The sequence below is a fragment of the Anthonomus grandis genome, chromosome 1 (assembly GCF_022605725.1).
Source record: "Anthonomus grandis grandis chromosome 1, icAntGran1.3, whole genome shotgun sequence".
Lineage (NCBI taxonomy): Eukaryota > Metazoa > Arthropoda > Insecta > Coleoptera > Curculionidae > Anthonomus > Anthonomus grandis.
The window spans coordinates 108,463-130,066 of record NC_065546.1 but is presented as its reverse complement, the minus strand read 5'-3'; the positions used below and the strand labels follow the sequence as shown (position 1 = coordinate 130,066).

At 30.9% G+C, this 21,604-nt stretch overlaps 1 protein-coding gene across 4 annotated transcripts in view; it reads left to right on the top strand.

Moving 5' to 3' along the window:
• The window catches only part of LOC126743440 (serine/threonine-protein kinase MARK2-like), a 105,283-nt gene that overhangs the window by 13,648 nt on the left and 70,031 nt on the right, over positions 1-21,604 (top strand). For 2 of the 4 annotated variants that reach the window (XM_050450636.1, XM_050450627.1), the window contains exon 3: positions 4,733-4,870. In XM_050450636.1, coding sequence (XP_050306593.1) covers positions 4,733-4,870 — 138 coding nt within the window. Of the gene's footprint in view, positions 1-4,730; positions 4,871-15,816; positions 16,107-21,604 lie in introns of those variants that run through there. The other 2 variants (XM_050450553.1, XM_050450618.1) reach the window with 2 other exon arrangements.

The window sequence follows — 21,604 nt, the reverse complement described above, 5'->3', positions numbered from 1 at the left end:
AGGTGTTTTAATCCTGTCTCCTTAGAAGATAGAGGTATTTCATCTTCGCTTTTTATATTTCCTCCGATTCTGGCCTGTTCTCATCAAGTTGTTGGGGTGCTGGCGGGGTTGTTTCACGTTGGGAATGAATAGAAAAATCATCGTCTCGGAATACATGCCTGTTGAGCGGAAAAATTCCTCATTTTCTAAAACCATTTACGTAGGTATGCTCTCCCTAGCAGCTCAGCGACTTGATAGTGAGTTACCACTCTTCCTGGGTTATTTTTGAGCCATGACTCAATCTCCAATGCATAATATGTTTTAAATGGAGACATAAAAGCTACGTCTAGGGGTTGTATCTTATGTGTCGAATGAGGAGGTAGACATAAAATATGCACATAGTTTTCCCTTGCTAAATCAATTAAAGCGCGTATGAGAGTAGTGCCCGTCTAATATTAAAACCACTGGATCGCCCTTTGCTGGTTTAACATGCTTTATAAAATGTGTTAACCAAGCTGTAAACAGATCATGCTGAATCCAACCGGAAGGATGACATCTGGCGATCGTTCCTGGCGGTGCTCCATTTAGAAGTTCAGGCTTTATATTTTTTCTAGGAAATACTAGCATAGGTGACACATATATTCCGGTAGCGCTCATACAAGTCACTAGAGTAACAAGAGCTCCCCTTTCGGATGTCGTCAAGGCTCCAACTTGCCTTTTACCTCGTAAGCTGAGAACCCTTGAATGTTTGTGTTGAACAGTTGTAATGCCTGTTTCATCTGCATTAAATAATATGGCTGGATTCAATTTGATTTTAACAAATCAAAAAAAGAGCCGGGCAATTTTCTCGAGTAAACTCTTTTATGCGAGCTGCAGATACACCTTGTGGCTTTCTAAAACTCAGTTCAGGATGTCTCTTTAAAAACCCTTTTTGCCACTTTTTTCCTGCACTTGATTTCGTCATAGAAAAAGTCCGTTCTGGATAGCTAGCTGAAACGCTAGCCTTCTAATATCGGAAGCTCTTAGTCCATATCTAAACAATACGTAACTAACAGAATTTCAATTTCGTTGCTTAGCGCAGGTCTTCTTCCTAATTTCGTAGCTGTTAATACCTCTATTGGCTTGTCTGATTTTACGTAATCAACAAGGGTACTTCTTGGAACTTTATATATTTTTGACGCTTTTAAATACCCCATTTCTTTGCTTTTAACAGCATTTACTGCAAGCTCCATGGCCCTTGCATCCCATGTTTTACGACCTTTCTCTTGTTTTCCGTTCATCTAGAAGAAAAAAGCAAAAAAACCTCCTTAATCAAGGTTAAAAGCATAATAATATGGTATATGAAACCTATTTTCATTTATTATGTAAAAAAAAGAGAGTAAAATGCAAGTATCTATGACAGATAATCAGTTGAGTCATTTGAAAGCAGCTCCAGAAAACTGGTTCCAAATATCGGATACTATATACGATATTAGGAAACCAAAAGTATCCGACATTACGGTACATAACCTCACTAAATTTACCGTTTTTTTTTACATTTAAAAAATAGTTCACAGAAGCAATTTATACATTAAAAGGTATCATCTGCAATCTACTTAATGATATGGTATGTAATAAACAAATAATTTAACCTACCTTTTCCAGAAATAACGCCAAAAATTATATACTGTTAAAATCTATGCACATCGAAAACCGTTACAGTAGCAAAATGACGTTTTATAAACAATGATAGGATTCTGTAATTCTTCTAGGAAATGATCTGCGTAATAGTTCTCTTGATTACTATGAAAGTTCGGAGATGGCGCTGTGCTATTACAGATTTAGAGTAATGTCCGATATTAGGAACCTATGCAGTATTAGGCTACTTTCCTCTATTTGGTTCATTAATTCGAATAAAAAAATTCAAAAATATCTTGTAAATAAACTGAATGCCAAGATACATTAATTATATTATTAAAATTTTGTAGATTAAAGAATTTCTAGGGTTTTATTACTTTAATAAAAATCATTCTTCACAATTTCCACTAATTACATTCAATTTATTATCTATCAATTAATTTTTGATAAAATTGTGTTCAAATGCGAGAAATATACGAGTATAGACCAACCCAGTAGGAAGCAATATTGGTTGCCACAGAGCACTTTATATTTTGAAAAATCTAGAATTCGATATTAAGAGTTTAATAGTTTTATAAATAGCTGAATTCATTAGTCTCAGTTTCAAAATAAATTTTATTGATTATTGTCATCAAGACTACCGAAACGAGTGTCAAGTACTTTCAGAGACCTGTCAAAGGCATTTCACAAGGTTAATTATGACATTCTTTTTGTAGAATAGAAAAGTATAAAGAGTTACATGAGTGGAAGGTCTCAGATTGTTTTCCACTGAGGGTTCCCGTCTGAGTCATTACAATTACAATATATTAATTCAAATTTACAAAGTATAAATCATTCAATACCAAATAGATACAATACAATAGTCTATATTGGTACAATATCCCATTAACAAAATTACCTTAATATTATTGTAGCGTCTATCACGGAATGGAACATTTCACTAGACCGTTAGCTTGGCCTGGATCGAAATTTCCCATCCCTTGACCTGTGTGGCAGTTTTCTACTATTAAGTATAAATAATTAAAATGAAACCATATCATAACATTAAAATAATCTATATAATACATGCTAATATGCCCTAAATAGTTAATTCCATCTACATACAAAAGAAATAATTCCTATAAAGAGAAGCGCAAGAGAGGAGACAAGGAGACAAAACAACTCGGAATGAAGCAGCAGAAACAAGAAAAGCATTGGAAGAAGAGTCTTTCCGTTCTTCTAATATTATTTTTATAGTGTAATACACATTTATCTACTACGTTTCGTTCTTTTTTTTTTTTACATTAATCTTTTAAAGTGTTCGTAATGGTAAATGATGAAGTTTTTTTATCTTAAAATTTAAACCTTTTCTATGCTTATTTACTTCGACTTTAGACCTTAGGCCTGTGGGTAGAAGCTTAAGAAATTTGGGAAGTTGAAAGAGCATATTTCTTTGCAAGTGTGATTTGCTGAAAAAGTGCGATTGCAAATCCTTGTTAATTATCCTTGTTGAATTTTAATATTACTTTTTTTAGGTTGGTCACTAGTTGTCAAAGAGAAAGCTATAAATTTGGTCTCTGTTATATTTAGGGTGATTTTGTTTTCATTTATCCAGTTTTGAATTACATAAAGGCCTTGCTCTGCTTTTGAGTATACACCATCCCAGTTGTTGTCTGTGAATGTGACTGCAGTATCATCGGCGTAACAAATAACCGAACTATCTTGTAGTAATTTTCCCAAATCATTAATATAGATTAAGAATAAAATTGGACCCAGGACTGTCCCTTGAGGAACTCAGGGTAAACAGTATTTACAACCATATCACTACTTAGGATATCATTACATCGCACTCTTTGCACTCGATTTTCCAAGTAGAATCTAAAAAGCTCTAATTTATTTAACAGCAAGGTGTGGGAGACTGTATCGAAAGCCTTTGCAAAGTCCATATATACTGTAAGACATTTCTTATTTTCTTGCATATCTGACATAATTTTTTTAAACCAAAAAAATATTGCATCATTGGTGCTTTTATTAGATCTAAAACCAAATTGTGCATTAAAAATTATATTTTGTGATTCAAAAAATGAAATTAGGCGAGTCTTGGCACATTTTTCCGATATTTTTGAAAAGTTAGTCGTCATAGTCTGTAGTTAGTCATTTGATATGGATCGCCGTTTTTCAAAACTGGAATTACTATAGCATTTTCCACTCTATAGGGATCTTAGATGTCTTAAAGGTTAAGTTAATTATATGTGCTAAAATATATACATGAATTGGTTTAATTAATCTAACAGTTATACCATCCTCGCCAGAAGATGAATCGGTTTTTAAGGAGTTAATGTGCAATATAAGTTCTTTTTTATTTACTGGCCCTAAAAAGAGAGTTTTATCGATATTATTTTTATTGTCGTTATTGCGTTGATTTTTTGAAATAATGTTATTTGCCATTGTTTCTCCAATTTTTGAAAAGAAGTTATTAAGAAGATTAGAGGTTTGTTCATTATTTTTTACAATATTGCCGGTTTCATCTTTAATTGTTATCACCACAATGAAAAAAAAATGAGACTGAAATAGACTTCCTATGTTTTTTGCTTTAGGCCATTGATAGTATTCCGAGTACATAATCTTAAAAAAATTTATAATAATGGTATTAACATTTTGTATGAAAAATAACAACCAGATAACGTGCATTAGATGTTTGTTGAAGTAAAACGTAATAAAAGAACAATATATTTATACAATATTTTTTTTATATTATTGATCTCTGTAGAGGTTTTGTTGAAGTAACATACATTCAATTAAATCCTGAAAACACAAATTTCTAAAAATCTCATTAACCAGTAAATGAATGATCTTCATAATTTATATAGGATAGTTAATTTAAAACACCTTTAAGAAACCCGTGTACATGTGAACCTCAAGGGTTTACACATAAAAATACATGTCATATAAAAGCTTGTTCTTATTGTCCATTTATTGCTGCTACCACAAAATACTGGTTTTAAATTGACTGGAACCTTTTACATTAAACTTTCCTTCCTCCTCTCAACTCTGACCAATGAAACACTTCATAGATTCAGTATTGTATATAGATGGTTATAAAATATGATTTTTACTTTAAACAACATTCATAATATGCTATTTTGGTACTTTTCAGGTCACAAAACCGAACACTACGAATCAAGACACCCCAACAAACGTGTCGACAAAGACCCCCGCAAAATCATCTGGAGATTCTGTCATCAAGCCTCTTCTGAGTTCAAGGCCGTATAATTACTCAAGTTCAACAAATAAGGTAAGTTGTAGCATCTGTTCATTTGGATACGTATTTAAAAGCAGGCAGCCTTTGAGCTTTTCTCGTATTTAGATTTTTTTTTTAATATGTCTTAATAAAGTTTTACTTTGTTAATATCAATACAAGCCTAGTGTTTTTCAATATTTTGTTCAAAGGCTGTTAATAGACATATTTAGTAAAGAAACAATTTTGGAAATCTTAAAGGCAATTTTTTTTTTGGTGATGGGCGTATCAATGTTGCCATTGGGCGTTTTGTGGTTACATTATCATGTTTCGTTCTCTCTAATTATCTTATATACAGTTGCATCTGTTGTGTTTGTTCTCTTTACAACAGTAATAAATCGCGATATATTTTGATAAGGACTGTTAAATAATTATCGTTAAAATACGTTTCAGATTCAGTTTTGTGAATAAACTTTAGTTTTCAAGTAAATTAAAGCTATTGAGGGAAGATACATAATGGATACCGTCATCATAGGATTAAGGAAAAATGAAAAGTTGTCGAATATTTAAACTTGGTTTTTTCAAAGAAACAAAAAGCTACATTCTTGCTCTACTTATTTCTTGCTACAACACCTAATTGCTAATAACATGGTTACGTTGTAATGTAGAAAATTAAATTAGAGAAAAAAATATGGTTACACTACCGAGACTAAATTCGAGGTCAATAATTTAATCAGCTGGCAGTTATACAAATTATACAGAAGTTTAGTTGAATTTGTATGTACTGATATTGTGTGGAGCAAAGTTTTATTTTTAATTATTAATACAATTATTCAAATTTTAAATTATCAGAAGAATTTGCACCATTTATGTTCCAACTTACGTTATTTCAATATTTTTTAAAAATATTGAAATTTTGTCATAAATCTTCAACACTTTGGAAATATAGAAGAAATCCTATAGAATGGACGAAATCTATAAAGCAGTAAAACACGTAGGATTCCAAATTACACACTAAAAATATTAAATTAAATGTACATTAAAAAGCAAAAGTATTAATTTAGTTTAAAATATATACAGAGTGTTTCAAAATTCACTACATATATTTTAAGGGCGTATTCCTGAGGTCAAAATAAGACGTTTTTTTCCTATAAACATGGGTCCTAAAATGCACCCCCTTCAAGCTACAGCCAGAAGAAGTGTACAAAAAAATCGATTTTTTAAAATTGTGTCTACAGTTTTTCATCAAATTTAACGAAATTTGGAATACCCCCGTTATTTTAGGAGGTCTATTTACTTTTTATCTTAGAAAAGGCGTCAAATTAATTTTAAGGGGTAAACTGAAGGGGTGCACACTTTTGACGGCCTAAATTTTATGTACGCATACATTTTTTTTAAATTAAGCTACACCGGAATATGGGCCATACAAAAATCTAAATTTTATGTTTCTTGCAAAAAGAATAACATTTTTGATAAAAAGAATAGTTTTTGAGAAAATCACCGATTAATAAAAGGCTACCAATAACGTAATAATTAAAATTTAAACAGATAATATTAAGTAGTAGGCTGTGACTATTTGTTTTAGGACATTTTTTAAGCGGCACGACATTTAACAATAAATAGGTAGACTGGTTTTGCTATTGTTGAAACTTTGTTATTGAGGTTTTTTCAATAAATTGATGAACAATTATTTACCTTGAAGAATGACGGTTTATAAAAATACAAAAATTGGTTAAAAAATTATTTAACATTTATTAATATAATAATTAATTATTTTTTAAATAAACAATAAACTTCTGAAAAACAAATATTTTTTTTATAAAAAGTGCTCGAAATGCGCACCCCCCGCTGCAATACAAGCCTCCATTCGTTTTCTCATAGATTGTCTTACTCGCTCTAAAATTCCGGGAGTATTTCTTATTGTTGCAAAGGCATCAATAATTCTTTGCCTTAGGACCTCGAGCGAAGCCACTTGACCAGGATTATAGACGAGGCTTTTTACATATCCCCAGAAAAAAAAATCCAGGGCCTATATTTTAGGTTAGGAACAAAATATCGAGTTGCGGTTTTCGCAAGATTATTTAGACGTCATTTAGCTATTTTTCTATGAAAAAAAAATCATATCAACGCATTTAAGTTTTTTGAGAAAATTAGTCATTTGTGTCAGAAAGCCGAAAAAAGCCCTCTAGCGGCGAGATGTAAAACTAAAAAAACATGAAATATAATAATATTCGTAGCTTAATAATAGCTCTTTTCAACTAGCCCAAGTTTGATAAAATCGGCTAAGGCGTTTTTAGTATACAGGGTGTGTTTTAAGCCAACTTTTGAATACCCCCCATTACTTTATTTTTAGAGATACAGCAAAACTATTCAAATAAAAAAGGTTCGGATTAGTCTCTACTTTAATAATCAGCTATTTTTTTGTTAGGTTAATTCTGCAAAATTTACAGAAACATCAGTTTTCTAGATTCAAGATTGCAGTTGCGCCCCCTAGCGGCCATTTTAGAAACTTGAAAATATTTTCCAGGTCATTAGTAATAAATTTTTTTATCGCACGCTTCTACGATGAATAGTTTCCCAGATACAGTACCTCGCATTCTTATTTGGCCACCCTGTACATTTTTTATGTGTAATATCCCGTTTCTGTTTGGAGTTACTTATTATAGGTATTGATCTTGCAGCTCGGAAAGAGATTACCTTCGAAAGATCATTTTTCACATCAAAATTGCAGATGAATAATGTCTGTATAAGGAAAATAATAATCTAATAATATAATAATATATATACTAATATATATAGCAATAATTTGAGATTTCAGCGTTACGAAATCTTAACTGCTAAATCTACATTCAAATTAGAAAAGTTACCACCAACAATTGGAGCAACTACACAGCATTGTTTCAGAGTATATCATCAACTTCAAATGTGGCTTGGTAACAACTTAAGTGCAACCATGGAAAGAGTCACTCGTGAATAATAGTACAATTCTTATGCCTCGATACACAAGCGACACGATGATTCCCGAAGAATTACTCAAAAAAATCTTTTGCACCTGCAAAGGTAATTGCAGTACAAATCGATGTGGGTGTAGGAAGCATGGGCTATCGTGCACATCATTTTGCACTAATTACCAAGATACAGGCAACTGCTCCAATATCGATGAAATAGAGGAAGATTGCAGTGATTCGGAAGAGATTTTAAATGAGTTTGAACTTCCAAGAATCTCATTAGACGCCGAAAATGAAGAAGAATGTGAAGATTGTACTGGAGAGTCCGACCATGAACAAGTTTCACAGCATGTAAATGAAAAAAAAAATTAATAAATCAATAAAACAATACGTCGTATTATATAAACTGTACATAATGTAAAAAATTTTCTTGTATCATAAAATATTGTCTCATAAAATGTATAATGTATTCATAAAATCAAATACTGCAATAAATTTTCAGCAATTTTGTAAAATTTTAATCAATTTTGTACAATTATTTCATACTTCATTAAATATTTTTTATGAAAATATGTAAAAACCGCTGGTTTCGATCAAAAAGTAGCCAAATTTTGTTTAATAAAATCGATTTGGAATTGGTAAGTTCGAAAAATCGTTTCTACCCTTCGAAAATTATAAAGCGACATCGATTTCTCTGGCTGGTTTAGTGTAATATACAGAATACGCGTCGAGGCACGGGATACATACTGGGGGGTAAGCTTGAATTGTCTCCTGCATAAAACATCTATTGTCTTGTCATCATCATCTATTACATCTATTGAACTTTACATGATGAAATATGTATTTTCTTATGTATTTTTTTTCGTAGAATCTAGTGGTGCTATTACTTTTTTGACATTTTAAAAAATTTTTAAATAAATTATTAACAATTAATAAAAAGTTCATTGTTGCAAAAAAATTTTTTTCAGTTTTTTTGCATTCTTTGGCTTATTTTCAAATGGGAAGTATAACCTTTCTTTATTTTATTAAAAAGTAGAAATAAAAACAAAAAAATAATCCCCATATGAACTTCCTAGGACAATTCTCTGAAGGACAAATTTCGTTTAAAAAAAAAAGTAATTTTTTCGAAAAACTTGAATTTCTTGAAAAATTGTTATTGTATAGTACTGAAAAAAATAGAGATTATTTAGGATACTAAAGGGTATATTTATGCCAAGTTTTATGAAAATTGCATAATTTTTGGATAAATAAAAAATTAAAAAAAAAGTTTTTTGCAATTTTTGCATTTATCTTGAACATTTTGAGGTTATGTTCAAAAGTGCCCTCTACAAAAATTATAGATTTTTATATTATCTACAGCTTTGCCATTAAGCACTTTTTATTTGAGCGTCAACTTTCGCCGGAAATGGCGATAGAAAAAATGCTCCAGCTGTTTTTTTCAGTTTTCACCCCCGCAAAACCACCCCGCAACTACCCCAGGTATGAATTTATTTTTTTTATGTTTCTTATGAACCCCTTTACCACATCCAGTCGTTCGTTTGCGGGTTGCAATTTTTTTGTTAAAAAGTACAGATTCCCCGGACTATAATAGTCGATGCACTTGATAAAAAAAATGTCTCCAACGAAGGTCCAATAAAATAAACACTTTCGGTCGTACAATGAAGTAAGGCACTAAATAGGACCGATTTACAATCAAAGTAACGATATTGATGGTAGGCGCGGCTTAAAATTCACCAGACACATTTTGAACACCTGTTTGATGTTGTGATCTATGAATAGATCGCTGGGCGCTAATGGGTTAAATACTAAAAATTAAAATTAATTTCCAAAATAAAAATTACAATTTTGAAATGTCCCGGAAAATGTAGCTGATCCCACTATAGAATGGTCGGTGTTTTTTGTGATGGTAGAGGTGGCAGCGCTAACGCTATTTTGTATAGTTTGTAAATTGTCCATTAAAATTATTTTTGTATAAAATGGCTGTTTATTCTTTATTATGAGAGAAATAAAATTGGATAAGCAATAAAATTTCCGGGCATTATCATAATGCCTGCTTATAATGCCCTAGGTGTGATAGCAGGTATTATTGCTACCATAACATATTCCGTTTCTAAAGTATTATAAATCAATAATAGATAGGTAAAACATAAATAGCTATTTTTTACCTTAATATTAGGGCCTTGAGTATTTTTTGAACAAAATTTCCAAACGAGTTATATATTCTCTATAGTATGAATAAACTAGGCTTTGTTTAACACATTGTTAATTTATAAGTGGTTACTTATTTCTCATTGTATTAAAAATCACAGATAACATAATAGTCTTTGTGTAGAGCAAACACCATAAAAAGTACTGTTAATTTTCTAAGAACGTTCAACTCGTGTAATTCGAAAGAGATCGACCTTCTCTGGGTCTTATCAGTAAATAAATATGTGATACTAATTATTCACGAAAGATAATATATCCGGCGCTTTTAATTAACTACGCTGTCCACGTTGGTGGCTTTGATTTGGATTTTATTTATAAATGTTGGTTTAGAGTCGAGTCGGAACCATCTTAAATAACCGAGAGCAACGAGTTAGAAAGTTGATGATGAAATAAATCTGAAAGTGATGATGTTATGAAGTAAACGTGTTATTTTATAATATTTTTTTTTCAGTAAAATATTCGTAGATAAATCCGTCTCCAATTAGCAAAAACTTTTGCAAACAACTGATAAGGATGATTGCTTAAAAGCTCTACATAAATTATTTATGTGTCTTAGTATAAAAATATGAATGTTTTAGATTTTAAAATTATTGTTTGCTTTTAGCGAAACCTTTTGTATTGTCACTATTATCAAAAACCGCCACGATTAGTTTGATGTTCTACTAATAAACTTGTTCACATCATATGACTATTCATAGTCATTTATCTAAATTAAAAACAGTATGAGGCACGTTAGGATATTAACCAATCCATATGAACTCAAAAGATTTAAGCTGTGCCAGCCATCAAGTCAATAAACTTAAAAAGATTACAGAACACCCCACATTAATTTTATTCTCTAACTAACCATGTGATAATTTTATTACGAAATATTAACAACAATTTGTTCTTCACCTGAACATTATTTTTAGCAATACCATTGACACCCGTATCAGTAAACGTAAAAAGTAAATACAGATTACATTAAACAATTGAGTTAAAAATAGGTACAGTCGCTTATTTCTCTTCGTTGTCCCCCTCCGTTATCCACCCTGCATCTGATTGTTATTCGTTTGTTTAATTATAATAATTTGGCGCGGTACCATACTGGGTACCCGTAGCCTCTTTAACCTTTTTCGCCAGGGCAGCAAACGTGAAATTATGCCTGTGAACTACATTCGGCGACAATTATTGATATGTGTGTTTTACATTTAAATTTTTTTGTACCGTACTTTAGTCCGGTGGCAAATGGTCTAATATCCCTTAAGCATTAGAATTAGAAGGTTGAAAAATAATTAAATTTCCCAAATACACGACATTAGGATTAGAAAAAAGATAAATTTAAGGAATTCATTTGGAGGATGACTGGCTTAAAAGTCTTTAATTACTAGAAACTATTTATTTACAATATAAATAAAAGCGAAGAAAATAAGATTAAGATATTTCCCATTGTGTGTTTTCCATTATATTGGCCCATTGTTGGTATAAGAAACCCTAAGGATGATTTAGTTCAGTAATATTTAAATTTGTATTATAAAAATTGCTAATACGGCTCGAAAATTATCATACCTGTTTAGAATTTTAAGTTTTTCAAACATTTAAATATAGAATATATTATTTTCATCCATCTACATTTAATAAATTTCAGAAAATTGATTCATCCACTATTTGGAAATTCTTATAAATTTCATTCGATTACCGATTTTTAACCAATTTTAAACCTTTTAATTTTTGTTTATTATTGAATTAATTTGTATTTATAATAATAAAAACAATTATTAATCTACATATACATATTGTAACGAAATTCGGGAACACACTTTTATTGTCAACGTCAAAAACACTAACCTAACTCGCCTTGACTGTCGTTTATTTGTTTCCAAGGTAAAAACTAACTAAACAATTAAAACTGAATGAATTGTCACGAGGCGCGTCCTTTTTAAAAAGTCCGATGGAACAGTTTCGAAATATTTAGAATTATCTTCATTGTTTTTGCCCAAAGAGACCAATAATTTTCGGAGAATACTGACAGTCAAAGCAAGCAAGTATGCAAATTCTAGAAAATTAGAACTACAGGGATTTACAATAATATAACCTAAATTGGGGCCAAAATAGGGCTCTCGAACAAGATGAACTACTTAAAAACTAAACACTATAGATAAAAATAATAAACCAAACGTAAGTAGAACCCTAAAGAAACCCTACGAATCAACTTTAACTACAGAATACTAATAAAATTGTACAAAAACTAGCAGAATAATTCACGTATTTACATTTTCTTAATAATATTTTTACAAAGCTGTAAAGTAAACATCATTGTAACAAAAAATGACAGACAAAATGCGGATTAAAAGGCATAATTTCAGCTTCGCAGTTGAGAAGCTGAAATTATGATATACAGTGTGGCCCAAATTGGGTGTACATGTATGGTATCTTGGAAACTATAAGAGATAGAAAATTGGTTAAATGGGGAAAGTTGTAGAGCGTTTAGTTACGAATTTAGTGCCGCTTTTAGAACGATTTTATCTTTTTCCGATTTTGAAATATTTGGAAAAAATCAAAAAGTTGCATTTTTTAAAAAGGGATGTATTTTTTTTATTTCAGCGTATTTTTAAAATTTGTAAAAACATGTTTACGTTAAAAAATTAAATAGGTTATTTTGCGCTGAGTTGGCCATGACTTTTATTGGCATTTTGTCGTACACACAATTATTATTAACTTACTAACTTATACTTCTAGTTACCTTGCGCAGGATGTTTCTATTTATATTATTTAAGACATTCCGAACCCTGTCCTCTAGTTGTTCGAGAGTCGTAGGAGGTTCAAACTCGTTAACTTCATTTTTAACATATCTTCAAAGATAAAAATCCAGGGGTGTATATCTGGTGACCCAGCTGGCCAATTTACAGCACCGCGGTTCGCGATAAGTTTATTGTTAAATGCTTGCGTTAACAAGTTTTGAACCCCGGACACCCGTCCTGTTAAAACCACACATCACTCCATATTTGTTCTTCAGGGATTGTAGTTCTCACGGCAGGTAATATCTGCTCTTTCAAAAGATTTAAATATCTTGGACCCGTCAGTGTTTGGTTATAAATAAAGGGCCCAATAAGGTGATTATCTAAAAACAATTATAGCAATTTACTTGAAAATAATTTTGTGGAGTGGGTAAGTTAATTACCGTACATACCACACCATACCATTCATGAGGATTGTCAGAAGCCCAAAAATGACGATTATCCCTGTTGAATACTCCGCAGTTGCTAAAAAATGTCTCATTGTTCCAAATAATTTTCCTGCTGATATTAGCTATTTCTGGACATTGCCTTACAAACCAGTTTGAAAATTTTAATCGTCTTGGGTAGTCTGGATCCCTTAAACCTTGAACAATAGTAGGCTTAGATGGACGATTTTATTTTTTTTAAGGGCTCTTTGAATGGTAGTCCTTGGTATATTCATATTAGTTGCAGCTTTTCGGGTTCGCGTTAAAATGGTCTAAAATGTTTTCATCGCGAGCTTCATTGTCCCTTTAATAATTTTCTGGCGTTGGTATTTCAAAACTTCCATGAGTTCTAAGGTTCATGACAACCCTAGCGAATAGTCTTGGACCTGGTTGCTGCCTCTCAGGATACAGTTCCATATATCTGGCGATTGCAAGATTTACATTCCTATTACATGTAATATAACATTCCAATATGTCAAATATTTGACATTGCCATTTTCGGAAATCGAAAATTTAAACAAAACTCATTAAATACAAACGAAAACAACTAGACACGAAAAAACTATTTAACACTAACAAGAACAAGAAACATGAAATGAACAAGATAAGAACTACTAAACAAGATAAAAAGTGAAATCAAATAAATAATATTTTGCAGAATGATCAGTAAATGACGCTAAATTATTAAACAATAATAATTGTTTATACGACAAATGGCCTTGGTAGTCATGGCCAACTCCGCGAAAAATGAACTTTGTAACTTTTTGACTTAAGAATGAAATATTTTCATAAAGTGTTATACATCATTTTAAAGGGAAAAAAAAAGATCTTTTTAATTAAGCAAAAAAAAACTAAATTAGGATGGAATCTCAGAACCGAAACGTCGAAAATAAAAACTGAATTAAGGTATGTGTTGTCCTTAGAAAGTTGTCCTAATAATGTTTTTACAGATTTTAAAAATACGTTGAAATAAAAAAAATACACGCCTTTTTCAAAAATGCAACTTTTTGATTTTTTACAAATATTTCAAAATCGGAAAAAGATAAAATCGTTCTAAAAGCGGAACTAAATGCCCTACATTTAATCCAATTTTCTATCTCTTATAGTTTCCAAGATACCCATACATGTACAGACATATACAGAGAACAAAATTGTTCAGCATATCGGAAAACAATCCCATTTTGTAAACATAGTCGCTAGTCCTATGGTTGGAACCTTTGGTGTGACGCTCAAATTACGAGACAGTTTTACCACTAACCAAAATTCTTTATTTTTAATATAATTTAATTGACACTTGTTTCGCTAACGATATTAGCAGAAGATTAAAACTCCTTTTAATCTTCCAGTTTTAGTCTCCTTCCGAAGATGCCAGAAATGCCTAAAATGCCAGTGTTTTTGATAACCTATCAAATTAAGAAAGTGAATACTTTCTATTCTATGCTTTTTTCGTTAGTTTTATGATTTTTTTGTTTTATATGATTTAGATCATGTGCTAATCTTTATTGTTTTTAAAGGTAAAATGCTCAATTAAGATTTCAATTAATTACTTATTCAGCATTGCAATGGAAATGTCAATAGAGCCTTTGGTCAATATTTGGCCGAAATCAGTGTTACTTATGAAAGCATTAAACAGGTTTCTTCATCAAAATTTTAAAAAAAATTAGGAAAAGTCCACTAGACATTTCCACTGTTTCCGGCTTAACGATCTGCATATCTCGATCGAGACAGATAACTTCAATCAGATTTTCAGAAAATTCACATATTCGAATTGGTTCGTTAATCACCTGCACTAAGTTGTGGGTTTCTAAGATTGATTTAAAAAAATATTTGTGACCATTAATAGTCTCTAACAGAAAATTTACATCACATAATATCTCCTGTTAAAATCATGTAGTGATACATGCGACCCAATGTGGAAGGCAATGTGTCAACAACCCTTAGTGGTCTATAACTGCAAGAAGGAGGCCTTCATAAAATACCCAATAAACAGTGAAGCCCTTTCACCCACAGCCAAATCGATGGTTTCATAAAAAAAAGTTCTGTCGACAGTTGTACAAGATAAGTTATAAGCAATATAATCACAGTCCACCCCAACGCATCAAGGGGTCTATACGAAATAGCTGATAACCGGGTACACTTATCATATGGTACAAGGGATATTCTTGGAACTGGTCGGGATTCAATAACTGAAATAGACGAGCTTAACGTTCTGTTAACCCCAAAGCCAGAATCACAGGCGCTATCGAAACATGATTTTGATCGCCGAAATGAATTTTGTAAGCAAATGCAGCAATTATGTAATGATAACAATAATTTTGTAATAATTGTATTATGATTACTTAACAAATTGACGCAAAAGACCTACTTATCAATAATTGACCAGCTAGGTTATTTCAAAATTAAACAATGGCGCGATTGTTCTATTTGTTGTTAACTTCAACAATGTCATTCGTCTTCTCTACGCATTGCTATCATGTGTCATTATTGTTAAATTTTCTCCACCATTGACCATTACTTGACTTTGTTACCATTGACTCTCGGACTAAAGATGGAGCAAGAAGACTCCCCCTGCAACACCCTAACTGTAAGGATCGTGATTACGCAGGAAGCTGTGAGGCAGAGGGAATGAACGAACGAACCGTCGAGCATCGAGCTGTCATTCTGCGTCGTCGTTTATTTTTCCTCCCGTAACGTGCGCGCGGACAGCCTGGTTCAAAATCGGTTGCAGGCGGGCGTGAAAGTAGTCGTTTCTTTGCGTCAAGTGCGTTATAGAACGTCGGGAAAACTGCGAAAAATATCGAGAAAAAGTCTTTTTGTTTTAAGTCTTACTCCTTTGACGCGAATGCGATCAGATTATGGTTTTGTGGTTTTTTATGAAAGTGGTTTGGTTTTTTTTTTTGGTTGGATTAACTGGGATTAATTGTTTATTATATGAGTAAGATAATTGCTTCTTTTTATATATATAATGAACATTTTATTATAATAATATGGAGTCGATTGCGTCAGGTTTTTTAATAGTAATCACCCTATATTAGCCGTATAAGGTGTGTAGAAAATTTTAATATTATTCAATTAGTAACTAAAAATAGACCAAAAATAGATCGAGGGTGACTATATAAAGACCCTTTAATTAAATTTCCGTTTGTTATTGATTTAAAAATTGTTCCTTTTAAACCCAATAGTAAAGTGAGTAAGGTCAGGGTGTGATACTTTTTGCCCTTTCACACTTCTTTTATAATATGTGTAGTTTTTACATTTTGTTTCATCATCTTCCAGGCCTCAGCATTTTTTAAGTTGTCTCACATATATGAGTATTAAATCTATGATTTATTTAAATGTCCACCTCTAGATATAGGGTGTCGTAAAGTTCAGAATATTTGACCGTTATATATGTCCGTACATTTTAAATTTCAATATGATGTTTAAAAAAATTAAAAATCCCGAATGATTCCGAAGACATTTGAAAGAATACAAAATTCTGAAAAATTTATTTTTTTTTCTGAACTTCTGAAAAAGAATTTGTACTTTTGCAGTTTTAATACGACATTTTGTTTTTTCCCAATCATAAAATTTGTATTTGGTTTTTGCATTTTTAAAAACGTGAATTCTTGGGAAAAACTAAATTTGCCGCAGTAGGCTGTGCATAAACTGACAGGACGATATTGAAACTGTCAATAAATTTTACACGTTATAATTCGAACAGACAGTATACCGCAGTAGTATACACACATTAGTACAGAGTTACACCCGTACTATTTTCAAAACACATGCAAATATTCCAAAAAAGACTAAATTAATTTATTTACTCAAATAAAACTGGGTAAACTATGTTAACGATTTTACTTCATGTTAAATTTAAAACGCGTTGTTAAATAAATAAATAGCAATAAATTTAAGAATAAAAGCATTTACCTTAAAATAAAATTATATTAATTGCACTTTTGCACTTTCTTGAGTATTGCACAATTTATTTCCCGTCTACTTAATCGGTTAAACTCCCTAATAATGGTTAACCATAACTCCTCGATATTTTGAAATTTTTACGTGTTCCCGATAAAAATGTATCTAAAATATTCACATCCTGTCGACCATCTTACAGGACGATTATTCCAACCCAGCTATCACCAAATCATTCTGTAAGTAATACGAAACTTGTTATGTATTGTGTGGAAAAGCATCATCTTGATGAAATCAAACTTATAATTATTTTCTAAAGAAATCATATTCTCCAAATAGTCTTAAAAATCGGATCTTAACAAAAACGCAAATTTGTAAACACAAACAGCATTCTACAACAAAAAAATAGTACCTATTACTATTTTCTTCAAATGATCTCTAACTCGATTCACATTAAGAGTTTTAAGTGGTAAATTTAGAAAACGTCAATTTTTATGCTTTAAGTTTATCCCTACGCGACGTTAATGATGAAGTTGAAAATAAAGCACAAAAGTCTTCTATATAAAAGTTAACGGGTTTGGAAATATTTTCAAAAAGCAATTCTATTTTTAATTATTCTCTTTTCGCTATTTTCTCAAAAATGACGGCGTAAGACTTAAAAAAAGATGTATATGAAGTATCAGCCTTGTAGATGATAATTCTTCTTTGCAAATTTCTCTACCTTTTACGAAATAAACATATATTATATCTTCTAACAAAAAAGTCTATTTTATCGCATTAAGGAATCAACACTTTAAACAAACTAAGTAAATATTCCATTGCCCAACCGACAGTCAATATTGCCACAAGTTTTCTTGGATTATCTAAAATAAATAAATTGAATTATTCCGGAGCAATGATTTTCCATGCAGGAGTAAATATAAACTGATAGCCGAGTAAATTCGATTAGTTAAGTAGCTGGCTTGAAATTTGTCTTAAAAAATCCGCATAAATGTTAATGTATTCCAACTAGCAATTTAATGAGTCATATTAATGATAAGATTGTGGGTAGACGCCGAATCTGCTACATTAATTTCTTGAAACTTTAATTTCCCAAAAAACCAACAGATTTAGTTTTTTTGGTGTTAAGGTGGTTTAATATCCTCAAAATATTTTGTATGAAATGGTTCTAAATCAAACAATAATTTTAAAGCAGGGCCGTATCTGGACCAAAATTTTGGCCAGTGACATTTGAGATATTAGGGATAAAAAAAACTTTAATTTATAAATAGGTTTTACTAAAAGAAGATACCAGTTTAAACTAAAAAACACATTTAACAACGTTAAAATTTTAAAAATAGTTATTATAATAACAACTGAATATTTCTTTGCTTTTCCCTCGCAAAACGATTTAAGACCTCTGCGGTATCAATTATAATATTTCTATGCACGCTTAAAAGGGCAATAGTCCTGTTAGCCGCTCCTGACCAGTTGAATTGCGCAAATAGTCTCTTAAACGCCTTAGCGATGAAGGCTGTAGATACAGGTAACGTAGCCAGAATTTGCAACATGCTGATAATGCATCAAGAGCATTTTTTGGCCTTTCTGCTTGAGGCAGCTTAATCCATTTTTGTTTCCACAACTGTAGTTCTGCAGATAACGTATCTAGGTCCAAAAATTCCTCATATGGTAACAAGTCTTCCATTTTTACTATGTGTGCTTCGCACATATTTGGTACTAGACAATATAACAATGATTTTTCGTGATTTGCAAATCTTGCAGATTTTCATCAGTTCTTCTATAAATTGATCAAAAAAAGGAATTGCAACTGTGATTCGAAAATATTCCTCTGCAGTAGCTGCCATGGCATTAGAACGATTCTGCTGTCTTGAAACTATTCTAGGTATTTTTATGCATTCTTCATCATCTATAGACTTTATATTAGCTTCAGTAAACCTAATTAGTCCATCATAATTTTCCACCCACCGAGTTTCACACATGGATGTTAACTTACTCCATTTACTATTTGGAACATGTTCTTTAATTTTATTTTTTAATATCTCAGTGCGCATAGCTGATATTTATATAAAATTTGCAATAGATTTTATTGTTCCAATACAATTTCTGATACTCTGAACCTTACAGGAATGGGCAAGAGCTAAATTTAAAGAATGAGCACTACAGTGCACATATATTGCTGCTGGATATTTTTCTCTAATTATAGCCTGGACACCTTTAAAACTTTAAAAAGTAAATTTTAAAAAAAGAGTTATAGTTACCAGTGGTTTCAATTTTATTTTACGTTATAAGATTTTCGGGGGGGAGGGTTTAAACCCCCAAACCCCCCCCTAGATACGGCCCTGTTTTAAAGCAACTCTAAATTAATTAAATGCTTTATATTTTATTTTATTATTTTACATAATTTTGCATTTTTTTTGACGTTCAATTAAAAGTCTCCATATCCCGCAAAAATCTCTATAAATCCTCTCTATTTTTACCAGTTGCAGTGTTATACAATTTAATATATCCATATGATAAATGTTTATTATTGATCTCCCTTAGTTCTTTCCAGGATTAACATGAATGCAAATATTAGTTTTACCAAATATAAAGGATAGGCTTATCGTTTACATGTGCCAATCATTTTGTGTGTTTACAGGGTGTCTTATAATTAATAGAGCAAGTGATGAATTCAAAATCAAATATTCAAAAGAAAACATCAAAAATTGCACGATAAAAATAAAATATGAATATTTTAAAGCAAATTAGAATAAAACAATTTAAAAAGTCTTTTATTGCATTAATTAAGAAGTACATCATAACACTTTAATCAATAACGTTTAAAACGCAAACACTAACCTTGACCTTCTTTATTGAAGGTCTATATAGACAATTTTTCAAAAAGATAAATAACGGAAAAATATTTCAAAACATTTGTGATAGGTACAATTAATTAAACTGAGAAAAAATACTAAATATGTACAGGCATATTAATATAAATATTATTTTAGATAGGGTTAATGTGGTTGGAAATATTCATATGGAAACCAAAGTATTAAGTCTTGTTCGACAGTACAAATATAGTGAATTTATTTCTACTATACTTTACTTGAGGTACTTTTTCAGCGCTGTTAATCTATTTAGAAGTCTTTAAAAGGTGTGAAAATGTATATTTTTGTCAATAAAAATTAACAGTTGGTCAATTTTTTCTGTCAAGTTCCCAAGAACCAAAAGCACTTAGATATATTAGATATATGAAAATCTATGATTTATTTTAGGAATTACAGCTTTTTTAAGAGCAATAATCAATTAAAGTCGATTTTTATAGAATTATTAGTTAAAAAAAGGTGTCAAATTACGTTGTATTTCATAGGTGTTAGGTTTTTCACGAAAGAAAAATTTAATTTATGTTGTTTATCCTATAATGTTTATTTGGTAAATAAATATACAAATCAAAATCTATTTTCTATAAAAGTTGCGCTTTTGATTATCTTACTGAGGTCAGTTTTTCACAAATGATGGTCGTGATATCTAAGAACCTTTTGAATCATTTTAACTATTTTCAATAGTAATTATTACACAACAATCTATTTTTAGTTAATAAGAACTAATTTACTGGCAGCTTTCCCTTTCTTTGGATCGATTATTCGTGAAAATCAAGATATTTTACTTCTTATTGTACCACTTGTGTTACTATAAATTGATAGAACTCAGGCATATTTGATATATTAAAATCCAGACATTATCCTAGTGGGATTTTATTTTTGAAGTCAATAATAATTTTCGCACCAACTTTGTATAGTAGCTGTATATCTCTGCATATCTCTGGACTTAGAACTTATAAATTTAATTATTAATTCTGTTCTACACCTTTTTTTTTCATCACTGGAATATACCCATTATGCTATAAAAGTGGTAATTCAGCATAAGCAACGTATTGTTTAGATATGGTATCACGGATAAGTGCATAGGTTAATTAGATAAAGAACACCATTGCAAGTTACATAAGTTAACTGAATTCTTGTTTCGTCATTTGTGGCTTTAGACGAGTAATGATGTCATTCAGTTTTGCGTTATAACTCTATTTTTATACATGTTTACGTACCTATTTATGTAAATTTAAAAATAGTCTTAAAGTGTACACACTACATCACCACCAACCAATACGTCCAAACCAATTATTTAATAAAAAACAAGGTGTGGGGGTTAATGGATATGGTACAAAACGTATGTTTTAGTTAGTTGAAATACCTTATTAACGACGGAATTCCAAAAGTGTAATAATTTTTATCTAATTAAGGTGAAAGCTGCTTATACGTAACAGTTCTACTATACTCTTAAAATTGTAAGAAAGGTTAAATCAGAGCCCATAATTTAAAAGTTAATTGTGTATTTCTATTGTTCATGTAACAATGAAGCTTTTCACCATAAAATAACATGTTCCTTATAGGTTTTTAGTCTCATTAAGTAAGATGCTCGATTTCGATCTGTTTACTAATCCTTGCAGTTACTAGTGCATAGCTTTATGTATTATTTCAGAAGGTAATTTATAATAAT